At 45.3% G+C, this 25,662-nt stretch overlaps 1 protein-coding gene across 4 annotated transcripts in view; it reads left to right on the top strand.

The window, feature by feature from the left end:
• col13a1 (collagen, type XIII, alpha 1) overlaps positions 1-25,662 on the top strand; it is an 86,395-nt gene that overhangs the window by 36,724 nt on the left and 24,009 nt on the right. For 3 of the 4 annotated variants that reach the window (XM_060073103.1, XM_060073102.1, XM_060073104.1), the window contains exons 3-19: positions 3,677-3,684; positions 7,041-7,067; positions 11,157-11,192; positions 11,985-12,011; positions 14,139-14,189; positions 15,980-16,015; positions 16,461-16,487; positions 16,789-16,815; positions 18,248-18,274; positions 18,379-18,405; positions 18,729-18,755; positions 19,752-19,823; positions 23,243-23,326; positions 23,745-23,786; positions 23,912-23,929; positions 24,384-24,410; positions 24,524-24,568. In XM_060073103.1, coding sequence (XP_059929086.1) covers positions 3,677-3,684; positions 7,041-7,067; positions 11,157-11,192; positions 11,985-12,011; positions 14,139-14,189; positions 15,980-16,015; positions 16,461-16,487; positions 16,789-16,815; positions 18,248-18,274; positions 18,379-18,405; positions 18,729-18,755; positions 19,752-19,823; positions 23,243-23,326; positions 23,745-23,786; positions 23,912-23,929; positions 24,384-24,410; positions 24,524-24,568 — 608 coding nt within the window. Of the gene's footprint in view, positions 1-3,676; positions 3,685-7,040; positions 7,068-11,156; positions 11,193-11,984; positions 12,012-14,138; positions 14,190-15,979; positions 16,016-16,460; positions 16,488-16,788; positions 16,816-18,247; positions 18,275-18,378; positions 18,406-18,728; positions 18,756-19,751; positions 19,824-20,504; positions 20,547-23,242; positions 23,327-23,744; positions 23,787-23,911; positions 23,930-24,383; positions 24,411-24,523; positions 24,569-25,662 lie in introns of all 4 variants that reach the window. The other variant, XM_060073105.1, reaches the window with a different exon arrangement.

Genomic DNA, 25,662 nt, shown 5'->3' with positions numbered 1-25,662 from the left:
AGCGGGAGGGGCAGGCCGGAGGAGCCGGGGGCGGCGGTGGGCTTTGGGTTCGAGTATTTTCAGTGCTGGAATTCTGGGAGGTATTCCTGGCTCGGTGTCCCAGTACTCCAAACATGGCGGCCCACCTGCCCTGAGGCCTCCACTGGCCGGGGGTACGCCCCCGAGTGACACAAAGGTTTGTGTAACAAGCCCGGAATAAAGGGGACTTGAGCTGGGGTGTGTTGACGCCAGGCTAGGCCTATGCCGTTATCGTTGCGCCTGTTCCACGTTTAAAAACTCAAGACGCTCTCTATTTAGTTCTGCATTACTTGCAAGATGAGCCTTGATGCCCACTTCAGACTCAATTTACCCAGTGTGTGAGAAACCCCGGTCCACATTGGTTGTTTGCTACGGCTACGAAAACAGCCAATGAGTGTTCATGCTGGCATGCAGTCTTGAGTTCTTCATTTCCGGGCTCTGCCAAACAAGGCTTTTTACATAAGAGGGGAACAACAGGTGGTCTGGACCTTGGGACACCAGTAAAGCCCGGGAGAGCGAGAGGCCCGGCATAGATGACATAAACGCCCTGAGGAACACGAGTCCGTATGTGTACGATTGTCCATGTGTGCGTGCGGCTTTATGTGTAGGTCCCGTCTGTCATGCGCTGCCATCCGCTTGTTGCATGTGAAGTCCTAGCTTCAGCATAACCGTTCTTTGGCGCCATCGCAGGCTAGGCTATATTTGAACCCCCGCCCCCACAAACACCACTACCCGACACCCCCCCCCCCCCCCACCCCCTCAAGGTTCCCAGGATGCCATTGGCTCATGGGGGTCTATTGATGTGCCTTGTGTACACCGAGCCAAGAGGATGTGATGGCGGGCCCAGAATGCAGCAGGAATCTCGGTTTCATGCTTGCGTGCGAAGCAATGTAGGCTTACAATGTTGGGGCTGCTGGCTTTTGGAAGCATGATTCAACTCCTTCTATGTTTAGTTGCACTTTTATTGAATTGTTCAAAAAAGTAAACATTTTCTGATTTCGGACTGATAATGATACACAAAGTACTTTTGAGTGTTTTTAAATACATAAAAGGACATTTTAGAATGAACTTGTCTGTAGATTTAGATTATTCTCATGTGGTTTTTATTCAAAAATGTTAGATCCAATACGTACATACAGAAGGATCGATGCAGTTTGTCCATTAAGGAACCTTGCCACCCGTTAAAGGGGACGTTGCCATAGCAACCTGTGACTAACTGCCGGACGTTTCTCAACCAGGGTCGACGGGAAAGAGAGGTCGCAGTGGTGCTCCAGGTAGGATTGGCCTGCCGATAACAAGAAGTGTGCAACTATTAGTGAATGAAAAACACACACCTCTCCATTCATCTGTTTACTACTTAGTCTTTTAGCGGACACTTATAGCCTAAGCTACTTACAGTGAAGTAAGATCCAGGTCATTAATGAGCAGGTGGCCTAATGCTGTTGTACAGACTGCAGAATTTGGGGTTGTAACCTAGAGCCCCTTTTAGCTGGCGGTCGAACACCCTTACGACTATGCTATCCTGTACTTTATTAATGAGTTTTGGCTTGTGTGTGTGTGTTTGTGTGTGCGCAGGCCAGTAAGAGCATTTACTGTGGGTAATCAAGCTGGTAATTGTTGGGCAATACCGGGAGTGACAATGGCGCCACCGCTAATTTATTCGAATACTCCCAACCCGTTAGCGACCATTAGCTGGCTATTCAAACATCCACCCCTCGATCACACATTTAGCTCGCTGTTGGGAAATATCATATGCCCGGTTTAGCACAGGCTGTTTAACATGTCACCTCAAATTACTATAAAAACAGAAACTCCCCCACAAAAAGACGATCAAGAAAATGGCAGGAAATGGGAGAATAATGGTGCGGGCCAGAGGGGGAGAAAATTGTCACTCCTATTATTTTTTGTGTGTTAAAGATCACTCCCAGATATCTACCGAACCCAAGGTATGATCAGACATAATAGTTCACCAATAGTAATTATTTAGGAAATGAAATACCTTTTTGATGCTGCAAATTAACCAAACCAATTAAACCAAACACCTAAATTAAACCACAGTGACACCATCCAACACCAGTTATCAACAGCCGATTCTGATTGGTTCAAATGAATTCCAAGTGTTTGATATTTCTTTAAGTCCAGCCAATTTTTTATTTTTTATTTAGAGTGTTGACACTGTAGCAACATTGCAGATTTCTCCTTAAACAAGCAGGGGGAATAAACTATTCCCACCCTATTCAATTCAGCTGGACTGCAGAACAGACTCTCTCCTCTAAAAGTTTTATTTCCATAACGATACTATGCACATATTTACCCGATGGCAGTGGTTAATTTTTGCGAGTTTGGAATTGGCGGTTGGAACTGAATTCAGGCCTGGGACCGGATAGATCAGTTGGAGGAAGATGTAGGGGATTCATGTTGACATTTCACATAGGTAATTTGCCAATATTAATTTCCTTCACCTTGCTCTCAGTGACGTAATGACATCTTTTGTGACCCGTGCCTTGATCTGGTGGTAATTGATTTTGTCAGTTGACTGCAGGCTTTGTGTGATTCTGCTTACAGAGAAATCAGAGGAAGCCAATTCCTTTGAGTGTGAGAGTATATCTGGTCTTTGCCAGCGGTCTGCAGCATATGTCTTTGATGAGGACGTTTGAAGCGTCTGTAATCTGCATAAACCACATACCAGGCTTGGGGTTTGGAATCGGCTTTCACCAAAGACAGGGTCTCTAATAAAAACGTACTCCTAGATAGAGGAGCGCGTCTGCTGAAAGCTGTTCAAAACCACTATTAAGTCCTGTTATTAGGACCCTAATGCAAGGGTTAAGCAGGAATCATAGAAAAAATAGACCATCCTTTTTCCTCTGCTCCGACGTCACCAAGCTCTTAGCAGTAGTCTTGAGTGGAGGCACAAGGTTTAAAGGAACATGGTTTGGTTCATCAGCTCAGTGTTCAGACAGGACAGCATTTCATCTGGCGCCGCGCTCCAAATGCACCAAACCTCCCCCCCTTTGCTAACTTTTCGAAGCCACCGGAAGAGTGTCCGTTTCCGATGTTGACGAAGGAGGCTAGGAGACGTTAGGAGGTCTCAATGTGTCGCCATTTCTTTCCCAAGTAGCTGGACAGAGCTAGTTTTTCAGATGGTATAGAGACCTGGGGATCATGGGCTTTGTTAGTCAATGTTTAATGTTACAACTTTTATTTTCAGTGTGTTTATTTGATATGTTTCCTTGCTGATCACAGAAACAGTCGTGGCAGTACAATGTTGTAATGCACAAAATGAATGTACCGCATGAACAATCAATATAATATAATCAATACGGCTTCAGACAAAGCTTATTGTGATTGCTATTTCTGATTGGCTCATGTTTGCGGCAGCTGCCTGATGTCACTAGTCATAGTTTGAATAGTGTTGTGATGTGAAGTGACATCATCTGGGACAATATTGAGCCAATCGCAGACAGCGATTGCAATAACAGGTGCTTGACGAGAGATGCTGGTCTCTCTGTGGTTTGCTTTAACTGTTTACTCGCCAATCCGTTTCCTCTTCGCTTTCATGAATCCCAGTGGAATTGGTTTGATCGTATATTTTTTCTGTTTCGTCAATCTAATATGTGTTCCCTTTTTTTCTCTCTCCCTCTCTCTTTCTCTATTGCAGGACCTCCAGTAAGTAGACCAGAAGCCTTGTCACCTGTATGTGGTAAAGTGCCTGTGGAATTGATATACTTATTTGTCTGTTGGTCCATTATCATGTTTGTCAATTGTTCTAATTTTTACCATTGTGGTTTATCACATTTTGGTGTGAATGTATAATCTTTGTCAGGCAAATACTATAATTGTATTATCCATTTTGACATTTATTTACTAAACAACAAAAGTCACTCAGTCTTCGTTTTTATTGAAATGGAATATTTCATGATTAGCCTGCCTCCATTACCCGTGCCTGACAGACTACTTCAGTGAGTGCTGTGAATCTGGCCAGCGCCGCGGTCAGAGTTCCTCCCTGGAAACTGTGAGCTGCGGTCCCAGCGAGGACTCTAGGTTGATGATGTAAGATAGTGGGGCCAAGCCCATCATCCCCCACTCTTCGTACTTTGGTTGCTCCCTCTTACGACTGCCGGAGCAGAGTGCTGCTAGTCCCGGCTGGAGAGCCTCACGTCTAAAGCTTGCGTCGGTTCGATCTCTGACCTTAGCCAATGCGTTTTAAAGTGACTCCCTGACGTCTACTGTGGGTCCCCCTCCACCCCTGGGAATGGTAAGGAGGACCTTGTCTGGAACATTGTGTTCAAGGTGCTATAGTCGGGCACCGTTCTGACAGCTGCTGTCCCTGGGTGTCGTCAGCACCGGGGAGGGGGGGGGGGGGGGGGGGGGGGGGGGGAGAGAGGGGGTTCTTGTAGAGGCCCTGGTTAGGCTCGGGGCAGAGATGGATGGGTGGGAAGGGATCTTGAGCCGGGATGAGTTGGCAGGATACAGCCTGCGAGTGGTCCAGAGGTAGTCAGGCTTTCCTGGCCGGGGCGTGGGTTGCCTCAGTCCCTGGGAAGAAGCCACTTGGGCCATTGTTTGTAGTTTCTGGTGAGGGATCCCAGCTAAATCCAGAGCGCGGGAACAGAGAGGGAAATGGCGTGTTTGTTTAGCGTTTAATATTCTCAGATGATCTACACCTGATCTAAAACAAAAGTCATTGTTGCGTGAAAGGAATTTTGATAGGAATCAAGCAATTGGCCATGTGTTATTTTAAGACCAGACTCTGCAGAAACGTAAAAATTCTATGAATGTATGTAATATAAATCCAAGTTGTATTTTCTTGAAAGGCAGGCCTTGTGGAGTCAGTTGTTACAAATATGCTCTTTGTCAATGAGTTTCACAAGTCGTAAAGCGACTTCTGTATGGAGGCCTGGCTCCTGTTTTTACACACGTCAAATCTAACACACAATCACCATCGACGCTGCCACCCAAAAGCGTAAAAAGTAAAGCTGGCCATTTCCTGTTTTTGGAAACCTTTGAACCTTTGTTCAAAGGTTCGAAACCAAAAGAGTCCATTGCTGAGGAAAGGTCACACGAGAGGCTTTGACCCTCTGCCCCTTGTTTTCTCTACAATTAAAGGTTGAGTATGCACAGGCACACACAATCCATGAATGTCACTGAGCTTCCGTTTGAATACTCTGAATGAGCGCAGCCATTCAAAAGTCATAGAGGAGATTGGGACGGGCGGGGAAGGGACCAAAGAGCCCATTATGTACAACTGGAGTTAGTCCTCGTACATGAAAGGACATACAGGCTTTGTAAAGTATGTTGGGCTTTGATTTATATCGACATGTGGTAGATGCTTTTATATAAACATATGTCATATGGATGTAATGTGAATATATTGGCGAGTTGGTGCATTATAGAGGCACAGGATTATCAACATGTATCTCAGCAAAACATTTGCTCTATTTCTGTAAGTTTTATCTTTTCACTTTACTATCACCAATCGAGTACATTAATATTCGATTGGTATGCATTCATACAACATTATAAATATGTATAGAACTTCCACCTGGAAAACACAATATAAATCAGGGACGAGGAGCGTGAAGACCTGTCATCCTGTCAACCCGGGTTTGACCAACCGGACGGTCCCTTGGTAATCAGGGGCCTCGACGGTCCCATAATACGAAGCACATGTTGGGGTCAAGACCTACCTCTAAGCAGGTCTGCTTTTTCACAAGTTAAGGGGGAACACTATGATCCCCAAGCAGATGTCCCTCCAGAGAGCCTGTAGCAAACTCACAGACACCCGTGTGTTAGGTTCCCACTCGGGGTACACACACCTCACCGCTGCCCTCTCGACGGGCTGGGGCGTGGTCGCCCTTACTGTCGCCCCGCTGGCCCTCATCTCACTCCACTTTTGACTGGGTCCAGGAACGGCACGTTAATTACAATCAAATGATTAATCGCTCTCGGTTAAGGGAGAAACACACCAGCCCTTGTTCTGAAGGCGTCTCTACTACTATTGTGGTATTGTGTGAGACTTCTCCTGGTTAAATAAAGGTTAAATAAAATAAAAATTGTATTGTAGATTGTTTCTGTTAATTGTCTGAGATGTATGAATTCTTAGCGTGTTTCTGCGGACTGGGGAACCACAGGGGATGTGAAGCAGTGTGGAGTGTCCCGCCTCGAAGAGTATCGGTGCGTGAATAATGACTTCCCCCGTCTTGCTGTCGGCCAGCGCTCGCCCACACTGGGGAGGGAAGTACTAACAGCCCCCCCAGAGGAAACTCTGAGGGGGGATCGTGAGGAGATGCCAGCATTCAGGGAACCAGGAACTCCTCCAGAAGGTTATCCTTCCACTCTGGGAAGTATGAATGCTTCAGCACTCAAGAAAGAGTCAAGAGTTCCTGTTTATTTAGACGCACCGGCAATTAGCGGTCCACCCTTAAAACACACACCTGAAGGAACGCTTGATTTATGTTCCGCCCGCCCGGCGGAGGCAAAAGGCACTTGACGTCTGACATTGTTTTCCTCCAATGCCCCCCTCTTGAACATAGACAATATCAAACCACTGTTTAGAATTTACTTTTCAAATCGCCATGCCAACGACTTGTCGTGTCCGCCTCCTACTTCAAAACTATGATGTCAGAAAGTCTAAAGTCCAATCTGTAGCATGGGCATGGCATGCAGAACGTGATTTACCTGTGTGTCTCTGTGATTCAACATGTTTTTGGAATCTAGATACATTTATGCTGTGAATGATGATGCTGTGCATCATTTGTGACTCCTTTTCATTATTTTATTTTATTTTTATTGGATCAAATGGATAAAACCCTCAAAACAATCTAGAACAATCTAGTTGATATAATAAATACCGGCAGATAAACAATCAATGATCAAACCTTTACGAAAAACATTATCCTTCATCATCATTTTATTCTGGCCCTGCTCAATGGTGGCCATCTTGACAAATGTGTTCCTTGACTTGAGCATTGTTGAGATTGACTGTCTCTGTTTGTATCCCTCTTCTCCTCTCACCCCTTCTCCAGGGTCCTCCGGGACGAGCAGGCTTTCCGGTAAACCTCTGTCGTGACTCTCTCTCTTCTCACGTTCGCCTGTGTGTTTCATGACCCTCTGCTCCCCTCACTGAGACGACAGTGACCGTTACAATCACGACCTCAGGCCCTAGCAGGAGTTTATATGTCTGTTCAATTTCAACACATGGACTGACATGAGAACATTTAGATTTGCTCTGGGCCTCCAGAACTTGATGTCCTGTCAAGTTCTGTGGAGCAAAAGACGAAGCCAAGACTTTATTTTTAAGTCTGGATCCATCCAGCCAATGCAAATTATATTATTACTGGAAATGGTTGGCAATGCATATTCAATGATTCAATAATTTATTGCCACCAAATTGGATATCCAAAGTCTTGACCAGAGCTAGAGGCCAGAGCTAAAGCCGCACTACATGGCAGTATGTAGTAACAGCTCTTTCTCTGGAACGTTACCCCCTTCAAAACACAGTTCAGGGGGAACGTCTAATGCTTTCAAAAGATCTCCTCCCAGGGGCTTTAAGGCTGAATGAGATTAGATTTGACATGCTCAGCTTCCACATCTGTTGGGTCAAATAAATGTAGTGACTGCTTACTTAGAAAGTAAATGAGCTCAGAAACTCTCCGAAGCGATAGTAAAGCACCTGGGATTTAACAGGTTGTTTAAGCATCCTTGTCTAATTTTTTTATGACTTGAAGGTGTAAAAATCTTTCTGATACAGCCTTGAAGTATACCATTTCAATAAACCAGGATATATCCTTACGCCAGTAATGAAAACAATGGTCTAAAGGTGGTTTCTCAGTGAAGAGATGTCAGAGGGTCTCAATGCAAAAGAGGGTCTGAATTCAGAAGTCAAAAATGTCTTCCACATGTCCTCAACTGTTTATTTGGTTAGGAGCCAGCTAATTGCATACTTAAACATTGAATTGTATGTTAGAATCAACCCGGACTCCGGCCCTCTTTTCTGTCTTAACAACCTTGTGCTGTGTGCTTTCTGATTACACTAACACCTTGAGAATACTGCTTCTGAAGAGTTGAGGTCCCTCCTGTGTCCAGTAGGGCGACAGGTGGCCCTCCCTCATCTGACCTTTATCCCAGGTTGCCAGTCCCCAAAAGCAACCCCCCATTTTAGCATCAACAGGATCACTTGTGAAACGGGTCCATAAAACCACTTGAGGTGTAGAGGGGATGACCTTTTCCTTTTCTCTCCAAGTGTTTTTGGGGCGGTTGGTTGAGATTAGCTGACACTCTTTGTCAATGGAAGGCTGACGTCCGTTCCAGTACTTTGTGATTGATTATGCCTGTCAACTGACTGGAAATGAACTCACACGTGGTGTTGGAGTACGATGAGGGTGAACAAGGATGTGGTTTTTGGAACCTTTCTGAATTTAAAACCGTCTGCGGCATTTCCACACAATGTGGTTTCCATGGGAGATTTTTTAACAAAGGATGTGGAAGTCTTTCTGTATGATGGATGGTTCATAAACACATTGTTCTTTCTATTATATCACACGCTTGCAGACAGACAGACATAAAGACAGAGAGACAGACATGCAATCAGACCGAACGACTGGCATGCAGACAAACAAACAGGCAGAAAGACTGCCATGCAGCCAGACAGACTGCAATGCAGACAGACAGAGACAGACAGACAGACAGACAGGCATGCAGACATACATACAGATTGGCTGACACAGGCAGAATAGCAGGCAGGCAGACAGATAGACTGGCATGCAGACTGAATGGCAGCTACAGGCACAATGGCAGACAGATGGACAGAGACACACATTAACTCATATATTGCCATAGAATTCTTTCCTTGACCATGAAGCTCCCCAAGTTATTGTATTCCACCCTTATTCATTGGCTGCTCCCCTGCACTCATCAAACCTACCCTCAAGGGTTGGTCACGTCTTAAAACCATGAATTTCTGCAACCATGTATCATACAATATTGAGTTACCTTTCGTCGACATCTAAACATAGCCTCAGTGTTGCAACTAAATGTACATTTGAGTGTGTTATAGTTTCAGTCGTCCAAGTGTGACTAAGGTCAGCTATTTGGTGTGAATGTGCTTGCATGTGTGTCCGTGCCTGCCTGTGTGTGTGCGTGTTTATTGATTTTCTGTTCCAGCTGAGACTTGTTAGGCCCTAGCAAGCATAAATCCTTCTGACTCCAGCGTAGGTGTGTGGGGTGTGTTGTCAGCTAAAGGCCCAGGGTGTGTGTGTGTGTGTGTGTGTGTGCGTGTGTGTGTGTGTGCGTGTTTGTGTGCGCACGAGTGTCAGTTGGCGGTCAGCTGTGGTCAGACAGCGGTGAATTTGAGACGGCCAGAATCCTGGTTACTGTGTGTGTGTGTGTGTGTGTGTGTGTGTGTGTGTGTGTGTGTGTGTGTGTGTGTGTGTGTGTGTGTGTGTGTGTGTGTGTGTGTGTGTGTGTGTGTGTGTGTGTGTGTGTGTGTGTGTGTGTGTGTTTAAGAGAGACTATAAGAAGGCCCAGAGGGAGAGATTTGTGTGTGCAATGGCGTAGACTTGACCAAGTGCTGTATGTGTTTTAAGCAGACAGAAAATCCATCTCTTTTCTTGGGTCGACCATATGCCCTCAAAGGGTATACTCAGCTATCTGACCAAACAGCAGCAACAGCCCCAAAGAGTGATTAATCTACTGATTGTGAGAATGCAGTGAAGCGTTCATTCAGGACCTCGGACAGAGATATGAGGAGATCCGTCAGTTCCCCAGCAAGAGTATTTATGTCTTTATATCATTAAGTATGACATGTTCATGTTCAATATTATTCTGTTAATAACATCAGTCTTCTGTATTCTGTTCTCTTATACGAGTGGTGCAAATTCAAAAATAGGATTTACAGAGTGGGATTGGTTTCCAATCTTTTAGCCAGAAAACACTATTTTATTCACAAAAGACAACAATTGTTGAACCGATTTTGATTCACAGATGCACAATGTTCTCCCTTATTTCATACAAGAAACGTCTACAACAACCTTACTCATTTGAATTGGAAAATAATAAACTTGATATATATGAATTATAATTGTACTGATCTTTGAGTGTAGAAAGCAGCATGTCTTTTGCATCCTTAACCTTTCACTTTTGGGGGAAATAATTTCCAAGCTACCACCTTTCTAACCGGCTTGAATCTCCATGGAGCTTTTAACAAAAACCCAAATGACCTGCAATAAAACCTGGTGAAATTACCTTTTCCCCAAAAGGACCTCATACAGCCTTCTGACCCAAATCCACACCTCCTCCCCCACCCCACAAACCTCCTTCTGAACACACTAACCCCTTCACTACTCACCTCCACCCTGTTTCCAACCCCACCCCACCAGATGAAGTCGTCAAGCAGCTGTCATCACCAGCCCTAACCCCCGGGTCTTCAGGGTGCCCCCGGGGTCTGCCTTCCAGGCCTGGGGGGGAGGGGGGGTAAGGGGCGGGTGGGTGGGGGGTTGGATGAGTGTGTAATGGGGCCGTGAAAGGAACCGTGTTCCTGTAATCATTCATAATAATCAGTCATTTCAATGCGGATAACCTGGTTCTGGTTAATAGACATCCAGTCATCACAAAGTCCTGGCTGATGTTTTATATACAAACTAAGTTCTTTAAACATCCCAGACTTCTCAATTTGAACATTTAAAAAACACAGGCATTTCTTAAGCTTGAGCTGTCATAGTAAGAATGTTTGACTGTTACACGCCAACGCTAGCATTTAGCATTTAGCATGGCATCACAACCAGCTGTCTAAGGCCCCTTTACAGAGCCAATCACTCCAGTTTGAAAGATCGTCTTGAAATGGATACCCTGATATGATAGCATGTTTTCATTTGGAAATGAGCTGCGAATTATTTAGATTTTTTTAATTGGCAGCTTGCCCCATGATATCCAATTTTGTAAAAATGCACTGCTCAATGGCCACCTTTGCCAAACATTTTTCTATCTACACCATTCACTATTTCTTGAGTACAACTGAGCTTACGAATTGTATTTGGACGATACGCACAAAGTTTAAACGTCATGGTGTCCATTTCAAGAGTATAGCATTGCGAGGCTAATGGTATCGCTGACTGCTGTTCTTCTGACTCTGCATTGGTTGCTAGGGTGACAAGGGAGGTCTGGGAATACCTGGACGGATGGTGAGTTATGTGGTCTCCGGCCACTGTAGTACCATAGCATCAACCATAGTACCATATATGCACCTTAATTATGTAGTCCTACAAAATGTATATTACCTTAGTATTACACCATATAATACCACACCATCGTACCCGATGGTTTGCTACATTGCACAACACATAAGCTATCTAAGTCCATTGTGGTGGGCTAGAAGAGACACTGGAGTTCCCTTTTGAGCCATAGAACCCAATTGTGTGCTACTTGTCACAATTAGAAGAAATTGACGGGAAAGAAAATCCAAATGTAAAATAAAAGATCAGAGTTTATTTTATGACAATATGCCGAATACTAAGTACCTTTTGGAAATTCTTGGGCAAAGAAACAACGTTGAACTTGGTGTTCAACGGAGCGCCTTTCAAAGTAACAGCTCACATCCCAGCTAGGCTTGGTTCGGGGGCTTTGTGAGCCTAAGCTAGTTGTCGATATATTGCTTCTCTTTTCTTAGCATCTGTCAGAAACATAGCCTGTCCTGAGACTACGCTCTCCACTTCTTACATGCCACGCCTCCAACACGAGCGTCCCCCATTACGCCACCACAACAGCCCCCTCGAACTCAAACCACCTCCACAACCATTGATCATCTCTGCATGTTTCATAGATCCCCTTTTAATGTATCTAATACTGGACCCTCTCCCTCTCTCTTTCTCTCTCTACATCTCCCTCTCCATATCTTTATCTTCTTCCCCCCTCCCTCCCTCTTCCTATTTTTTCCCTGAACTTTGCATGCGACTGTCTGCTGTGATTCAACCCAGGGCTTAAAAGGACACGGAGGGGAGAAGGTAAGTGTAGGAGCACCTAGCTTTAGCATTAGCACCCAACTACTGCTCAATGTCTGCTCAATGTCTGCCAAGTGTCTACACCAGGGTCTCTGAAACTACGGTCGGGGGCCCAAAATGAGTTGTGATCCAGAGTTGGGTCCTGGCCTGAAAAACACTCAAGAGCGCACAACCTCAAGCTCTCTAGCAAACGGTTGGTTCCAACTGACACACTCAAATTATTTTGGGTCCCGCGATGAAAAGTTGAGGAATACCTGGTCTACACTGAAATTGCAGGGCGACTAGTCCAACGTGATCTGTGAGGATCCCTGTGTCCTGTTTTGTTTAGGGTATTTTTGCATCAGTAGGATTAGCTTCAGAAGGTCAGAGTGCACTGCCACCTAAATAGCCAGTCACTTGAGAATATGGCGAGATGGGAAACGATGGGTGGTGGGTTTTTGGTAGATCCATGCGCTGCATACAGTTAAAGGTTCTGTATCCTTCCTAACAGGGAGACTTCAGACACTGTATAAAAAGCATTGTGACATGGGAGGAAAGTTATACAACGTACAATCCATGAGAAAAACATTTTCAAAACACAAATGCGGCCATATCCTCTCTCTCCAGGGGAGGGCGCATGTTCATGGCTCGCGGCTGTGCCAGGGTCGCCATATGTTCATATACTTCCACGGTTTGTGAGATAATTCAAAATAATATGAAAAATGAGATGGCCGTGAGTCATCCACGGCATGTGATAACAGAGGATTTTCATTGGGAGGCTAAACTCTTTTTGTTTTCATAACATTCTCTTAACTTCCAGAAGCATCCCATTCCTAGGCACTAGTTTTAATAACGGGACCCCTTTACTATTGTGTGGTTAGCTCATTAACTGCCAAACGAGAGGCTGGAGAAGTCGTAGAGTGAATCAATGAAAATCTGACAGCAGCACATATATTTAGCAATACTCTGCCAGACATGCATAGAGAAAAGGCATATTTTCATTTAAACGTCATATTTATAAAACTGCTTCTGTGGGTTTCAAAGCACGGCATTGTGTGCCAAGCAACTTGTAAACGCAAGCAGGATAAGAGGGAAAACTGAGGCTATGAGCGACAGAAACCCACAGCCTGACTTTTATGTTTTCCCAGGCCGGAGACGATTTCATTTTCAGGCTAAATAAAATCAGTGATTTCTTTGTTCGCTTCCCACTTTATAACAGCGCTTGGTTCCAGTGTGTGCATCTCTGTGCTTTGGCTGCTGGTTTTGGTCTTTGATCTATTTCTGCCGTGTTTCACCGCGCTGCCCCCACCACAGTAATCCAAGCCAGGTCCAAAGTTATTTGCACATCTTCCCTTGTCTGCTCGCACCGCGCCGTAAGATGACCAACCAGGTTTACGGTTACCCAGACCCCTGCTCGCCACTCCATTGAAGCAGGGTTTCGACCTTTCCCATCATAGCTCCCAACCGATTCATCAAAACCGAGAGTGCAAAAGGAAGCATTTCCCCTTCCCATAGTTGGTATATTTGTTCAGAAACTTGAAGAATCAGCCAGTTCCCTGTGTGATGGATGGCCGCTGCCATCGGCTCTGTCCTCGTGATAGAGTTTCATCAGGAGGGACAGAAGCTAATTAGATAAAGTGGCTGGTAACCGGAGGTGGACCTGGTCTTGTCTCGGTGGTTTGTGTGATTGCGCGGCGGAGGGAGGTCCTCGACGTGTAGCAGGAGGCTGAGACAGAGGCCAGGGCCCAGTGAGCCTCCCACTGTAAACACAGCAGTGGGCCTAACCTTCTGAGTCTTAATGTGTGGCTCCTAAAATCATAACCTCCTTCTGCTCTGGGCCGAAAGTCAAAGTAAACTTGACCACTAACGCCGGCATGTCCCTCAACTCGGTAATAGGATGAGGAGAAGTGTTTATGTCTTTAGGAGCTGGAAGCACCATAACTCTAATCTACGGTGGTAGATGGATTTTTCCTTGAGGTCTTGTCAACATATATCACCGTATAAGAAACAACGCTCTCCCTCCATCACTACGCAAATATGCCCTAATGGGAGTCTGCGGAGATCGGCAAGAGGGCAGAATGGAGGAGTTTGTTTCCTTTGTGTCCCTGAAACCTTGTCCGGCCTCCTCACCGTGACTCCCTCTCTTCTCAGGGTGCACCGGGCGAGCCTGGGCTGTCCATCATCGGGCCGAGGGGACCTCCTGTAAGTGTATTCCTCTCTACTGTAATCACAACCACCTTTAATCCCCTACTCCTATGTCTCTCTATCAGTGTCTCTTTTTTTCCTTTCTCCTGCTCTTACACACTCTTTGTCTCTCTGTCTCGCATACTCTGGTTCTTTATCTTTCTCCTACACTCCCTCTCTCAATTTCTTTGTCTCTCTTCCGCTCATTCCCTTTTACCCTCTCTTTCTCGCTCTCTCTTAATCTCTCTCTCCTCCTCTCACTCAACAACATCCTAAATCAAATTATGAGATGTAAAGATGATTGCCAATGTCGTGTGCCTTGCCCTGCCTGTGATTATGGCAATCACTCATGCCTGTTGAATCAGGAAGTAATCAGGAAGTTTCTCCAGGACCAACCTAAGGAAATGTAAAGGTATCCAGGCATAGCAAGACTAGAAACCTCTGTGTTTGTACATGACATTAAGCTTTTGATTTACATTTTGGATAATTTAGCATCTCTGTCTGCTTTTTCTTTTGGACAAAGAAGAAATATACAATGGAGCAATAATGGAGTAATGATATGACGACTATAATGACACATTTAATATCCTTAGACTGGCTTTAACTTTGAAGAAGTTTTCTTCATAATGTTCAGTTTTTTATCTTCTTTTTTTTTTTAACTAGCACAGCCAATCGTCTGGCCACTTATGTGAGGCAAACATGTGTTTTTTAAATCAGTGGTTATAGCAGTGCATGGCCGTTTGTGCCAGCCCTTCCAGAATGGTAATTGGCATTTCTAATGCATAGCAGACCGGGCAGGAAGTGAGACAGAGGAGGAGCCTCAAAATAAAAGCACAGCCAGACAGAAGCTGTCAAAGCGTAGTTTATTGTTTTAAGTGAGATTATTAATATTTCTCTTTTTGGCAACGGGCCACAGCATCTGTGCCAAGTTGTCATTTTCAGTGTCAAAAAAGTAAAATAGTACCAATAATCGTAATCAAATGCCTTACATCATCAAAATCCTCCTTGCTCTCTGTCTCAAAAAACAAACAATATGCAAGCTTTCTGTGAAAGATGGTAGCAATAAAGTTGTGCTATTTCGATACTTGGACAGCAGACTGAACCTGCCTTGGTAGACCCAGACAACGATCCTAATAAGTTTCCCTTTGGTCAAAGAAATGCAATCTGTTTCACTAGCTGAACCCCTTCTCCGTCTCTGTAATTTACCTTTATGTTGTTGTCTGTAGAAACCCTCTCCTCCCTTTCTCTGCTCTCTCTCACTGTCTCTCTCACTGTCTCTCTCTCTTTCTCTCTCTCTGTCTGTCTCTTTCTCGTCCCCTAGGATATTAAAAGTCTTGTACCAGACCGAGTCGTAGCCTCCTGTATATCCACTCTGACTACTCCAAGCTTGTTGTCTAATCATTATTGACGTGGAATAATTCCTCCCTGTCGCCAGGCATAACGTGCAGCAGTCCATCTTTATTAAGTCTGCAAAGGAAGAAGAAAATCTGTGCTTCTTGCCCCATCTATTTCTTTGCAGGTTTTGTGTTTCAACTGATTTCCTAAAAAGAAAACTGACTGTTCCCCCTATGGGCTGCAGTATCACTCCCGCTGTCCAAGTCAATTACTGGCCTGCCCGGGTTTTTTGCCTTGGAGGGGGGGGCAATGGGGAGTGGTGGTGGGTATTGGGTTGGGGGGGGGGCACCAAGAGTTCTGAGGTCTAGCTCCTCATACAGAGTTTTTTTGAGGGGGAGATCTCCACGTCAATCTGCGAGAGAAGTGCTCCTCCAAAAACACATAATCTCTGTTTGTGTTCTGTGTTTTCCTAGGGCCAGCCAGGCACCCGCGGGTTCCCAGGGTTTCCAGTAAGTGAACACTTGTGTCATTCATCTGCCTCACAACACTTAAGATGCAGGTTTAGGGTTAGGGGCCACCGTGACAATACACTGAGAGTGGAAGTTTGTTTTAGAGATCAGCTCAAAACCCTCAACAGTATTTCTTGTTCCTGGTATTGCCTTCTTGAAGGTAATGTCATTGAATGTCCATGTGTTGGTCTCTTCGTGACGTCTTGTCTTTAATTCAAACCACTTTTTGAAAGAAAATAATAATTATTTACCCGTGACATTTTTAAGCACGTCACCTTTCTATTATTAAAAAGGAAGGGCTTTAGTCACTGACAAAAGAGTAAAAGTGCAAAATGCCAGCTCTTCAAATGCAAAAGAAAATATGGATTTGACAATAAAAAATGCTAGCAGCTTGTGCTATGATTTTTCTTCTTTTTGCTTCTTACTCTGTCTTCTTTCATGCTAGGGTCCAATCGGGTTGGATGGCAAGACTGTGAGTTTTTTCTCTTTTTCTCAGATATGTTATAATGATAATAATGATATAATTGAGTCAATGACTTTGCTACTTTAGTTCCTGGTTTCATCAACCTACGGCCGTAATGATCATAATTAGGCTAAGAATGATTGTGGTCATTTCAGTCATAAAATCTCTATTAGTATCATTACCGCCATTACAGGGCACTGTTTAAGATGTCATTTATGTTTCTAGGAAGTTATTCCTATGGAAAATCAAGGCCAGGTATCTGTTTGAATCACTTTAACTCTTCACCGTTGATCACTGTTTTCTATCACAGGGACAGAATGGACAGAAGGGTGACATGGTAAGCTTTTCTCAAGACCAAAACCTCCAAAAAACTAAAATATATATAAGGCCTATTACGAGCATTGACAAGTTAAATTCTTTTTTAATGTTCTATTAAGGTATCATATTATAAAAAAAACAGTGTTTGACCACACATAATCATTGGAAAACAAAAGTAGCGGCCTCATTTGTGGACAGGGTAATAGGATAGCAAGGCTGTTTTAGTAAAATAAGGAAATGACCAGACACACTTCAGAATAGACCTGATCCTATATTTTCAGGTTTGTGCAACTCTTTGTTATTTTTCTAACATAGGCTTTTGAAAAACCGGTCATGTATTACTTTTCTTGTTCTAATTCATGTTGTGTATTTTTACTATTTGAATTTCTATGAATTCTAAAGCAACCCACTCAAATGATGTGCTACATTACCATTGAAAAACTCCCCTGAGCACCTCTGTATTGAATAAACAGTTTAAGACGGTATTAAGTTCTGAAGAATATCATCATCACCCTATTAGAGTAGCCGATGTGGTTTTGCGTTGACTTATTTTGTCACAAACACCCACTTATGCCTTGCTGGCCACCGGAGAAATAGCACTTCTTTAGCAGACTTGGATCGTGGAAGTCGGTCCTCTTGCCAACCTCAATAAAGATATATTTATAGAAGAAGGGGAAAATGCCCTGAATGCTCTGTGGTGTGAGCTTTTTTCAGACATTGACAGAAACTGTTTTCTGTCACTCCTTCGGGTAGTTCCAACCTTTTTTCCCCGGGATGGCTGTTTAAAGAGCATTAGTCTTGGTGAGACAGTGGGAAGTTATTCTGTGTGTGGGGGGGAAATGAGGTATGTTTTGAGAAGGGGGGGGGGGGGGGGGGGGTTCTTTCTTGCCTATTCTGACCCACATCACCGGTGGGCTCCCATTTGGCGAGAATCCGGAGAAACTGTTGACCTCCAGTGAAAACACCACAGTCTTCCAGTAGGTGTACATCTGCGTCTGGCTAAAATAACGCCGGAGGGATGGTTAACGACACTATAATGAGCTGGTTTTCCTAACCCGCTCCCTGCCCCCGCCTGAGGGGACGTCAAGCAGTATGCACGGAGCATTCAAGGCAGGTAGCCTTGGGGAATGTTCCCAGACGTGGGGTTGGTGGGGTCGGTTCAGAGCTGTGGGGTGGGTTCTTAGGTGGAGGGTCACCTGAGTGCCGCTGTGGGCTGGATGTATCCAACTGGGCCCTGGCTTCCTCGGGTCCATTAATCAAGGCTGTGGCAAGGCTCTGACAGATGAGGAGAGCAGCACACCCCAGGAGCCGCTGGGAAGTCCTACTGAATCGCTCAGTTCAGGACCAGTGATTAGAATGGACTTGGTCCAGGCGACCTGCCGCTTGGGGACGGCTCTTTATTGTTTCCCAGTTCACTGATCGCTTTGCTTGACTCTTGTATCCTCTTTCAGGGTCAGAAAGGACTGACGGGGCTCCCAGTAAGTTTTAAAACGTTTAATAGCATCGTCTTTGACTTTTCACCTATCAGTACTTTGCCATTTGTTTGTTAGATATTAATTCAAACTTATGTTTCTTCTACTAGGGTGACCATGGACCTAAAGGAGAGAAGGTCAGTGATCTGTTGCACATGAGAATATAACTTATTCTATTAATGGCCATATTGGTTAGTTGAGTGTGGAACCCAACAAATATTTGGATACCATGACAACTCAATGCGTTATTTTTAGTTCTGCATTCCATTTCCTCGCCCAGGTAGCCATTAGAATGCATTTCCATTGAGTTGTCACGGTTTCCCCAAAGATCCTATCAGGCTAGCCCAACCGACTAACCAATATGGCCTCTAGGTGATTACAGTCTATGGAGAAGGACCTGAACTCTATAGCAGACATACAATAACAAAATACTAATCTTCTGTTTATCTTCTCTCTCCAGGGTGTCTGCGGAGACTACTCACACAGGGTAAGACATCGTTCTTCTGATCTCCATGTTTGGTATTCAGTTCCAAACCAAAATATTCCCCCAATCTCCCATATGCATCTCCTGTTCACCTCTTCCATTCTTTGGCTTCCATCATGGAAGTGGAGTCCGCACTCATGGTGCAGAGCGCAGGGAACTTTGGAAGACAAGAGGAACAAGAAGAATAAAACAACCAGAAGCACGGTCTAGACGGACGAATTAGTTTGTGATCAGTAGCACATGAGAGAGAAGAGAGAGTGAGTTTGAGGCAGTGAGGGCAATCCAGTTTGGCCCCAGCGTCTCCGGCACTCTGCTGTTTCAGGGAAAACAAGGCAATTACTGGCAGGCTCACGGAGCAGCAAGTCAGACGTGATAAGGGCCCTGTGTGAGGTGCCAGCAATAGGAGTTTCCAGTGTGTGAGTTTTTTTTAATTTTCTTTCACCCGACCCAACTCTGATAGCTAGGTCGATTTGGGGCATAATTTCACCTTCAAGCTATTAAGCAACCTTGCTGTGGAGGCTTTTTTTTTTTTTTTTTGCTACCAGTTAAGTGAACTCCCAAAATAACATCCAAGAGCACATGGAAAGCTTTCCTTTTCAGAGGTTGTTATTGTGAGCATTATGTTGTCGTATGCATCTCAGACTGCTGGACCCAGGGGAGGAGGTGTAGGTGGTTTGGGATGAGGAAGTAAACAGAGTAGCAAGTCATTTATTTATAGTGACTCCCCTGGGAATGCTATTAAGGTAGGTTCATTTGGGGTGAGTGGGTCGGTAAGGTAGGGTTAGTTGTGACGAGTCGTTGGTAAAGGTAGGGTCGGTAGTACGAAGTGAGTGGTTAGGCGTAGGGTAGGGTCAGTTCTTGGACATGACCCTTTGGGTCCTTCATAACATTATATATTGGTCCTTCCTGCAAAGAACCTCCATTTCCAACCATAGAACCAATCACTCGATTGGGACTCCTTTGGTTGCGTTGGAAATGACCACCTGCCTGATTATGTAGGAGCTCTTTGTCCAGGGCCTTCCACTGAAAACCATGGCTGCCATGCGCTCCAGCCAGCCTTTGGTGTTCAAGGTTTGTGGGAGCCTGAAAACACCCCCACATCCTCCAGGTGGATTAACCCAGTCCTGCCGCAAAGAGAGCCCATGCTCCTGTACCCTCTGCTCTCCACTGCTAAAAAGTGACCAAGCCAAACTCAAATGGAGAATAAAAATTGCTCCTTTTTCAGTTTCAATTGAGCAAAATGCTGCTCTTTTTAATGCAACTTGCAATACCATCACTTCCTGAATTGTAGCACTTTCTTGTGTAACTTTGTAAACCATGTTGATGTTAGTGAAATTGGTGGACAGTGGGAAACGGTGAAGGATACAGCGGCAGTTTTGCCTACTTTTTGTATGTTTTACCCCCCATTACTTATATATGTTCTTCCCTGTATAATCTTCTGAACATACTTTATATATTTCCTTATGAATGCACCTTCAATGTGGAGGCTATTGAACGTTGAATTGTTTGATTAAATGTATAACTTAGTCAAGATTCTTAAAACTATTTATCATTGAAGGCTGCGCTATTCCTGTGTCTTAGAAAGAACAATGCTGGAAATATGTACTGTATGTAAAAAGTAGGCAAGAAGCATGCAGCTCACTCAGCCCAGTGGCGGTGGAACAAAATGACTCCAGTGGTTAACAGTGGGGAAGTACCTTTCCCCCCACTTCTCTCTAAACTGTAAACTGATGATGCTGGTGGTCTCAACAGAAGCGACGTATTGTACAGCCGTGTGTTGGACATTTAGCCACAGTAAGTCTGGTCGTGTTCTGCGCTGTGCTGCACAGCTCTCTTTGTGGCAAGGCTGTCTTCCACTTGATCTCCACTGTGTTTCAACCTAAAGGCCGGTTAGGGTGGCAACCTGAGAGATGAGGGGTTGATGTAGGACTGTGGCTTCGTAAAGCACAGATCACATCATTTCTCGAAGAAATCTAATTTCTTGCCCAGTCACAAATCAACCCTTCTTATCTCAAGCCTTATCCGGCCTCTAGATTGCATCGGCAATACCTCGCGTTGTCTTTCTTTTTTTATCTCTCGCTTTCTTTCTGTCCGAGCATTCGTTCCTCTGTACTTCGGCAATTTCTTTATTTTTCACTCTCATGTTGATTTCTGTTGTTTCTTCTCCTCTCTTCCCCCCTCCCCCTCCCTCTTCTCTTCCCTCCTCTTCTCTTCCTCCTCGCCACCCGTTTCCTTTCCATGACCTCCCGGTGACCTTTGACCCGTGAACGTTTTGGCCCCCGCTGGCCACCTGTGCTTTGTGACCCCTCTTCCTCTCCTCCCACCCTCCTCGCCTCCCCCGCCTCCCATCCAACCTGCTCCCTCCCTGGCAGATGTTGCCCATCACTGTGCGCAACATGCCGTCCATAAGCCCTCTAATCCTAAAGCGTCTGAAGGTACAGCTCTCTCTGCTCCCCATACTCCCCCCTCCCCCCCCCATCCCTAAACCCCCACTACCCTTAACCCCAACCCTAACCCCCTGCACCAACACTACCAACCTGAGGATGCCAACCGCCGTCAGCCAGCCGCCGACCTCTGACCCCGTCGATGTGATGGTCAAACTGCAGTGGAACCCCTGGAGAATTTATGATATTGGGGGTTCATTTTGGGTTAGCTAACTCTAAAACCAACACATCTTAAGCACATTAATCTTCCTTTGATCTCAAGATGAATCAATTATGATTACATTAATCATAAATACTTGACTCAAAGGAGACCATTTCATATGCTCAGGGTAATATACTCATTAGAATGCTTCATGGCCCATTTAGTTTAGTCTGAAATTCCCCCTGAGAAAAGCTGGAAAGCTTTTTTTTACTATTTGATAAAAATCTGCATAGTAGATCAAAAAGAAGAAAAACAAAGTTTGGACCACACACAATCTAGCATCCGGTTCTTACTGGATCCGGCCGTCAAACACTCATGTCCGTCCCTCTGAAAGAGCTGGAAAGGTGGCCATGCTGGCCCCTGACCAAGGAGGGCCCCTAGCACAGGGGGACCCCTGTTGGCATCCGCCCTCCATCTTGTTTTCCACCCCCCACCCCCCCAGGTGTGCTGTCTTCTCTGTGCCAGGACAGAATACCTTGTTTGGAGACAAAGCATTGCACTGTGGCACAGGGAGAAACCGTAGAGGAAAAGGAAATACCACCCCTTGACTGTTTTCTAAAAAGGCCCGCTGTGTGGAAGCAATCTTCTGTACCCTGAATGGAATGTGCTCATTGAACAGACACACAGGCATAGATCATAGCCATAGACCACTAGGTAGGGGAGGGAAATGATGGAATGTAAATCTAACGTGGACGGATATGTTCCGGATTATCTCAAGGAAAAGACATGGTGCCGGAGTTGGCAACACTTGCTGATCCAGGGCTACTGTACGCCGTGATTGCACTGCGCCTGGGTCACGGCCAGCCAGTCCTCCACTTGAAAGTCCTCATAAGTCAGAACACATGCGTGCGTGTGTGTGTGTGTTTGTGTACGGTGTGTGTGTGTTTGTGTGTGTAAATGAATACTATGCTTGTGAGGACTATGGGTTCTAGCCATGTGAGAAAACGCTCCTGCCTTCAAACCGAGCAGACGCTGAATCTTTCCAGACGTACTGTTTGGGTTTTTATTACCAGTAGTCAGACTACACATGATAAAGGCCCTCGTGTTAGCGATAGCTCTCTAGAACCCAAACAAAGGAATGGGAGAAAGAGACGTAGAATGGTGGGCTTTTCTACTGGTGGACTTATTTCTCTGGTAGCCCGTTCTGGTCTTTTTAGATCCTGTTGTCGACGTGAATTAAGCTCTTCAGTCGGAAATGTGCTGATCTCCATGGACAGCTTTCAGCCACATAGACATGAATAGAAGATTCTTTCCCCAAGTCATGGCTAGAAATCCACTAGGTAGATAGAAATGCAGCAGTGATGGTCCCCTCACTGAAATAAGGGACATGTAGCAGTGATGGTCCCCTCACTGAGATAAGGGACATGTAGCAGTGATGGTCCCCTCACTGAGATAAGGGACATGTAGCAGTGATGATCCCCTCACTAAGATAAGGGACATGTAGCGGTGATGGTCCCCTCACTAAGATAAGGGACATGTAGCGGTGATGATCCCCTCACTAAGATAAGGGACATGTAGCGGTGAATGTCCCTTCACTAAGATAAGCCTCCATCAATAAGCTATCCATGCTATCCCCAGTGCCAGTCTCTCCAAACAAGGTTGCTCAGTGAGAAAACAATGACGTGCCTTGTTCACCTGCTTGTCTCGCTTCCCTGGCTAACGTTGCTCTGCAAAGCATAACTTCCTACACGCTCCACATGCAGTGTGTGTATGTGTGTGGCCGTGTGACCTGTGGCGTTCTTGTGCTGGCATGGAGTGCAGTGGATGGGCGTGGTGGTGCTGTGTTGCGTGGCATGGTCCATCAGCGGGCCCCGCGCGGCAGATTGTAACTGTCGGTCTCTCAGCAGGGCGAGACCGGAGCCCAGGGCCCCCCGGGACCTCCCGGGCCCCCCGGGAACCCCGGCCTGAGCGGAGTCAGCGGCCCACCGGTAAGAACCCGGGCAGCGACTTAGGATCGCCTGGACTCTGGTCCCAGGTGGACCTTGTAAAAGCTTGTACAAACTAACAACTGGATGGTCGATCTGCACTGGTTTCGTTGGGGGAACACTGGTGGTTAGGGTGTTTGACCCCCAGTAAGGTTCTGGGTTCAAACCCCAGTGTGTGCAGAAATGGCTCTTTGAGCCATTTCTCAATGCCATGATTGCTGCTCATAGACCATTACTCATGTCTAATCCTAATTCATTTGAGCTGTTAATGGTTTAACACGGGAAAAACCTCTGCAGAACCTTAAATAAACCTATGTAGAATACCACTCTGGTCTCACATACATAGCAGGTTTATTTTGCCAGTTATCACACATGGGTTTACCTCTGCTCCTCTATAAAGTCGTGGTGTCTGTTTTATTAGGGAAAACCTGGCGAAGCCGGGAAGCCAGGGAAAGATCCAAGGGTGAGTAGAGCTTTCGGCCTCAGCCAAATCCTTCCTTTATCAAATTTTTTCTCTCCATGTTCCCATTGTGTAAAATACACTGACATTTAACAGTTCTCTCTTGGTTTGTTTTTCCTCCCTCACAGTTAATACCAGGAATGAAGGTAAACACACACTGAGTTCCAACGGGGTAACCACAGCAAAGATGAAACAGAAAGGGTTCAGAATGTGTCCGACTCTGAACAGACACCACCGTATTACTAGAATCGGCCTGGTTTCCTTTGGACTGAATCAGACTATATTTCCCACTATTGAACCAACTGGGATATATTATGTGGGATTATGCAGGAAGTGTAATTCTCAAGCTATTAAACTTTCAAGACAATGGCTAGATGAATATAATTCCCTTACACTGAAATAATGGCAGTTGTGTAAATGTTTCAAAGTATAATGTTCTGAAATTAAGACTTTATTTAGTGGTTTATAAAAAAATCTTTGTTTAAATGACTGCAGCCTTTTCAAAGTAAAGTACTTTGAAGTCCTTCTAAAGTCTGCAGTAGATGTTTATCCAAGTGTTCCTAATGGAGAGTCAACTATTAATGGATGTTCTCATTATAGGGTGAAGCAGGAGTACCAGGGCAAAAGGTAAGTTCCAAGTCTTCCATACAATTACACATATAATTACCCATTGGCCAGAATGATGGAACATCCTTATCTCTCTTTCTTCTCCAACTGATCGTCCTTCCATCTCTCCCCAGGGTGACCAAGGAGTCGTTGGCCCGGCCGGTCCTCAAGGCCTACAGGTAGGCTACACCTGTTCTGTGTGCTTGTTAGATCGATGCATGATCAATGTTGTTAAGAGCAGGTAAGCTTGCTCTAATAGTCCTGCCAGTGTGGACATGATGGGGTTGAAACCAGAACCTTTCGGCCAGCAGTCCAACATCCTATCAAATTTACTATCCTTCCCTCCCCGCAGATATTTATATAAAAGAACAAATATACACCAGACATTCTTGAGTATTCACAAATACTGGTCCTTCAGGGCTGTGCATTCTGCGGGGTAAAGTGCTGATCACAAGACCACACTCTGAGAAGTCAGAGGTTGTTGTCGCTGCTGTGGCTTAGTTTTGTCTGTGGACTAGACTGACAAACACACAGACAAACACACACATTGAAATGCACACACACACACACACACACACACACACACACACACACACACACACACACACACACACACACACACACACACACACACACACACACACACACACACACACACACACACACACACACACACACACACACACACACATCACACAGAGGGCCACACGCCAGCAGTGCCGGCTTAATGGATTTCACCTCGGGGGTGCGGAGGGAGACGTGCGCACCCCACCGGGCAACTGTTCCCTTCCTATCTTACCACCACAGCGCTTGACGAAAGAGAGAGAGAGAGAGAGAGAGAGAGAGAGAGAGAGAGAGAGAGAGAGAGAGAGAGAGAGAGAGAGAGAGAGAGAGAGAGAGAGAGAGAGAGAGAGAGGAGAGAGAGAGAGAGAGAGAGAGAGAGAGAGAGGAGAGAGAGAGAGAGAGAGAGAGAGAGAGAGAGAGAGAGAGAGAGAGGAGAGAGAGAGTGAGAGAGAGAGAGAGAGAGAGAGAGAGAGAGAGAGAGAGAGAGAGAGAGAGAGAGAGAGAGAGAGAGAGAGAGAGAGAGAGAGAGAGAGAGAGAGAGAGAGAGATTGATTGTGTGTGGGAGGTAAAAAAATAAAGTGCATTGATGCAAGGAAGAGGGAGAAGCGCAGAGAAAGTTATACAATGAGTTATCAAAGAGGGAGGGATGGGAGCAGAGAGACGGAAAGAGGAGGGGAGGGATGCAAAATGATATAGATGGACAATGGAG

The sequence above is a fragment of the Gadus macrocephalus genome, chromosome 15, assembly GCF_031168955.1.
Source record: "Gadus macrocephalus chromosome 15, ASM3116895v1".
In the NCBI taxonomy this organism is placed as follows: Eukaryota; Metazoa; Chordata; class Actinopteri; order Gadiformes; family Gadidae; genus Gadus; species Gadus macrocephalus.
The sequence above is the reverse complement of the archived record's forward strand: the minus strand, read 5'-3'. Positions and strand labels throughout refer to the sequence as shown.